The 5,417-nt window shown below is 37.6% G+C and overlaps 1 gene segment (V, D, J or C); it reads right to left on the bottom strand.

Annotated features, from left to right (window-relative positions):
• Positions 1-742: 742 nt before the first annotated feature.
• LOC109439350 (T cell receptor alpha variable 2) lies at positions 743-1,260 on the bottom strand. The segment is given in 2 exon segments: positions 743-1,038; positions 1,197-1,260. Coding segments are annotated over 2 exon segments (360 nt in total).
• Positions 1,261-5,417: the final 4,157 nt, after the last annotated feature.

The following is a 5,417-nucleotide window of genomic DNA, read 5'->3' as shown; positions in this document are numbered from 1 at the left end:
TTTTTCCTTTTGGAGTCTTCTGGGTCAGAAGAAATTAGTTTTTTCCCTCATCTTTTCACTGTGTGTCCTGGGATATTTTTAATTATAAGATGATTGTTTAAGTCCAACAGAGACCTTTTATTTATATTTGTGACCCCAAAACCTTCAAAATAAAAAACAAAATTCCACCATGGCTGTAAAACTAGGATGGAAAAAAATGAAAACAAATGGGCACTGATTCTCTTAGTGGAAGGACTAATATAGTAACTGATTATTTTGAGCTCTGAAATCTGACAACTGAACATTAAAGGAATCACAAACGGAATACAATAATACAAATAAGCTGATTAAGTATGCAAGCCACTTCTTTCTGAAGCCAAGTGGTATATAGCTATAGGTAACTTAAAACTTGTTTTAGATTACTGGTTATGTACATCTGGTTCAAAGTTTCCCGCGACTGCAAAATATTTTAGCATGTGCTTCCTCCACATTTACTTTCAGTCTCCTTATGGTGAACTCATAGGCTGCCTCTAACCCCTCCAACACAGCAATGACCATATTCTTATATTTCCCCTTATTAATTATTTGAGAATTTCTTTGGGGTATGTACCCACTAAGGATATAGTTATAGGCATACTGTATTTTACTAATGGAGCCAAGTGGAAAACTTGGGGAACTCTAAATTAGGGGGGGAAAGCAGTTACTACTCCTCTCTAGTCTGCCTCCTGCAAAGGCTGTGATCTCCCTGTTTCTGTTCAGCTCCTCATGGGTTCTGTGCCTCTGTGTCCCACAGAGCACAGTAGTAAGTGGCAGCATCTGCCACCTGCACCTGGAGGATGAGCAGTGAAGAGGAGAATCGCTCATATGTCATGTGGTAGCGCCCCTGCTGAGATGGCCTCGAGCCCTTTACAAGGAGTCTTGGTGCAAGTCCTGGGAAGTGAAGGTACCAGGAGAACTCATAAGCATTGGATATGGAGTGATTGCAGGAGATTTCCGTCACAGCTCCCTCTGAAGATACCACGGAGGAAGGCTGAAATACTTGGTCCTTGCTCTCTGCAACTGCAGGAAACAAAGAAGGCTGTGAGCTTCATGCTGCTATTTTCTTGCTGATGACCTTTTAGGTACAGTGACTATTAATTAATCTGGCTTTTTAAAAATTAGCCCAAACTTAAAGATAATGGCATATGCTTTTCTAATACCAGAAAGAGCCTACTTACCCTTCCAGAGGGAGCTGAGGAGAAGCCCCAACCACACCGCTTCCAGAGTGCTCTGCAAAGCCATAGCCACACCTCAGCTGGTGTCAGGCCTCAGCTGTAAGTGTGATGCTCACCAGGAAGCTCACGTAAGGCCCGTTTTGCTTCTTTTTTTTCCTTTTGTCAATGACATCATCAGCCAGAATCTGCAGACTATAGAAGAGTGACTGCAGCTGTGAGGCTGCTTAACAGTGGCTTCAACTGTCCTTTGTTCTGAGAAGGTTTTCTTACAGGAAGGGATGTAGCCTTTCAGAGGTCACTGCACTTGTGAAAATTTAATCACTGGAGAAGCTTGTTTCCTTCCCTAACATTGTCAGAAGAAGTCATGTAATTGATGGGAGACTGCTTCATTATTCATATTAAAGTGAAATATTCACACACAAAAATATGCTGAATTTATCATATGTGATAATAATGAAATGCTGACATGTAAGAAATAATGATCATGAAATTTAGTAACTGCACTGGGGATAGACAGTTTGGTTTTTTAAGGCACAAAAATTGTGATGAAAACATATTCATCAGAATTTTTGACTCCTTGTATCCAAGGAGTCATTAAAGACATCTGGAACAACTAGAGAAAGAAAAAGTCTGTTATACTTTTCTGTAAACACAAGAAGCTGGGTCAAAGAAGACCAAACAGCTGCATTTGGAGATGATCTATTTTGGATGGTACCTATCCTCATTTTGTAGCCTGAGACTGTCCCCTCTTACTTAATGCAGGACTTAATAGTTCGCCCTCTCGCTTTCATTGCTTTATACAGGTTTTTATGAGATTTTATTTGAAAAAGAAGAATTAAACAGGCTTGTGGCAATTCTAGGTTTATACATTAAGGAGCTTGTATGTGCACCACCTAGTGGACCACATGGGAACTGACGCAAAATTATTTCCCCAGCCTCCTCTGAGACAGTCTTCCCAGCTTCCCACAGCTTGAAGAGGTTTGATGCTTTTGCTTTTGTTCAAATTCCGCATTCTTATTCAGTTCACATAGGGATGTGAAGGCGATCCAGAGGAAAAAACTGCCTTCTTGGAAAGCCTGCTGGTTACTGAAAGATGTTCTTCAATCAGAGGAGTGGTTATTTGAACACATACGTCCATGGAGTTAAGTCTCTTTCTCATTTTAAGATGATTGCTTGATTCATTTCCTCATCTTTTCCTTTATTTAATAGTCTTCCAGGTCAGGAGAAATTAGCTTTTTCCCCTCATCTTTTCTCTTTTTTCCTGGATTATTCTTTAATTATGGTAAGACGATTGTTTAAGTCCAACAGAACATTTTATTTAGATTTGTGACCCCAAAATCTGCTAAATAAAATACAAAATTCCAACACAGCTGAAAAATTAGGATGGAAATCATCAAAACAAATGGAAACAGATTCTTTGAAGGAAGGACTAATATAGTAACTGTGATTAATCTGAGCTCTGAAATTTCTGACACTGAAACATAAAAGGAATCACAAATGGAATACAATAATATAAATAAGTCAATTAAGTGTGTAAGCCACTTCTTTCTGAAGCCAAGTGGTATATATCTGTAGGTAACTTAAAACTCTTTTTAGATTGCTGACTATGTACATCTGGTTCAAAGTTTCTAACTACTGCAAAATGTTTTAGCATGTGCTTCCCCCACATTTACTTTCAGTCTCCTAGTGGTGGACTCATAGGCTGCTTCTAACCCAACCAGCACAGCAATGACCATATTCTTATATTTCCCCTTAGTAATTATTTGAGAATTTCTTTGGGGTATGTATCCACCAAGGGTTATCCATTCATAGTATATATGTATACTCTATTTTACTAATTAATCATCATTCAAAATGGTGACAGTCACATACACTCTACCAGCAGTGCATGAGCATTCCATTCCCTCCAAATCCTCAACGTTTGGTATTAGAAAAAATATAAAAATGCCTAAATTTTAGTAATATGCTGAGTGTGTAGTCTCATTTTAATTTGTATTACTCTGACTATAAGTGAAATTGAGCCACTTATATTTTCTTTTCCAACATTACCTATTTAAATGATTTGTCCACCTAAGGAGTTCTAAAACCTTCACCTAGGACTTTCCTGGAAGTTATGAAAGATAGAAGTGAAGGCTAAGGCAGAGTTATAGACTTCATGGATAAATATTGAAGGAGTGTTCAAACGTGCACACAAAGCTCATTGAGCAAAGGGTAGGAGGTCTACTGGTTCCAGGAATTTTAGGAAATTTCTGTCCAATCACTTGCTGACCAGAGAGCTCATCAAGCAGAAAGTCCAGTAGCCACATGACAAAAATACAGACTTCCAAATTAATTCAGGAAAGTCACTAAACAAACTGACACTACCACAACAAAGAACAGCAAACCTCAAAATGATAGGAGATGTGCATGCCAGTGTGGTCATATTATATTATTTAAAACATTGAGTTTTAGAAACAATAACAACAACAAATGATACTACATGAAACAAAACAAGAAGAAATGGTCCTTACAGAGGAAAAGAAGAGTCAAGAAAAAAAAACAAAAAATGAAGAGACTGAAGAGGCTACAAATTGCACTTAATAGACAAACACTTTAAATCAAATTTTTAAAATATGTTCAAAGAACTAAAGAAAATTATGTATAAAGACATAAAGTCTAATTTCAGAATTTTGCCACACCAAATAGAGAATATCAATAAGGAGATGAAATTACTTGAAAACCGCCAAAAAATTAATACATTTCAAAGGACTGAAACCATACAAGCAATTTTCTCCTACCCTGATGGAATGAAACTAGCAACCAATTAAAGAAGGAAATTTGACACATTCACCAATTTGTGGAAATTAAATAACTCAGTCCTAGAAGAATCAAAAGAGAAAATAGACAATAATTTAAGATGAATGAAAACAAAAACACAATAAGGTCCTACAAAACAATTTATGGGATGCAGCTAATGCACTGCATAAAAAAAATATACCTATAAACACCTATCTAATAAAGAGAAAAATGTCAAAACAATAATCTGATTTTACACCGTAAGAAAGTAGGAGAAGAGAGCAAACTAAACTCAAAAGAAAGTTATGGAAGGAAATAAAGATTAGAGTACAAGAAATAAATGAAATGGAGATTATAAAGAAATAGAGAATAACAAATGAAATGAAAAGTCAGTTCTTCTAAAAGATCAAAAAAAGTGACAAACTTTTAGCTACTGGCCAAAAAAAAGGAGAGAAAGTTAAAGGTATTAAAGTCAGGAATACGAGCATTACTACCAACCTTACAGAAATAGAAAGGATTATAAAGGGAATACTATGAACAATTATATGCCAGCAAATTGGATAACCTAGATCAAATGGCCAAAGTCCTAGAAAGACAAAAACAACCATAAATCATTCAAGAAGAAATAGAAAATGTGAATAGACTTATAACAAATAAAAAGATCAAATCAGTAATAAAAAAAAATCTCAGAAGGAAAAGCTCTGGGCCAGATGGCTTCACTGGTGAATTGTACTGAAGGCTTAAAAAATTCCACCAGATTTCTCAGCAAGATGACAGAGTAAGGAAATGCTGGGCTCGCCTCATTTCATCACCATGTAAAAATTACAACTTCATGATTAAACAATCACCCCAGAGGACCACCTGAACACTAGGTGTACTGAAGAGGCTACAAATTGCAGACTTCCAAATTAATTCTTCTTATATCTCAATATTTAAACAAGCAGCTACATTAAGACTGGTAGGAGGGCAGGTCCCACACTAACATGTAGCAGCTAAAAATCCAGAGGAATATCTTGGCTGTAGAGATCCCCACTAATAAATTGAGAGTGTTCCAACCACACACTAGGCTACTAGCAAGGACCACAAGAGCTGGGAAGAGAAAGTTCACACAACATCAGGCTGTGAATATCATCAAGCTTTCTGTTACAGTGAGATGGAGGGCTGCTTCATGGACTCTCTTAAAGGCATTCCTCTTAAAGTTCCCAGAGAGAGAGGTGCTTGCTGAAGGTCTTACTTGCTCTGACCTCCAAAAATGGGCTGCAGCTCAAAGATCACCAGGGACACACAGGTAGGATGTACACTGTCTGGCCTCAAGGCGAGGGCTGGAGGGGCAGCTCTATCCACCATTTTGCTATTAATGGACCCTTACCACACAGAATTGGCAGGCAGGCACCATCGTTCTTTGCTAAGCCTTCCCCAAGCCCAGCATGCAAACAAAGGTGGGCACCA

This window comes from Rhinolophus sinicus, linkage group LG03, assembly GCF_036562045.2.
Source record: "Rhinolophus sinicus isolate RSC01 linkage group LG03, ASM3656204v1, whole genome shotgun sequence".
Lineage (NCBI taxonomy): Eukaryota > Metazoa > Chordata > Mammalia > Chiroptera > Rhinolophidae > Rhinolophus > Rhinolophus sinicus.
Note: the sequence above shows the minus strand (reverse complement) of the source record. Positions and strands in the feature narration are given on the sequence as shown.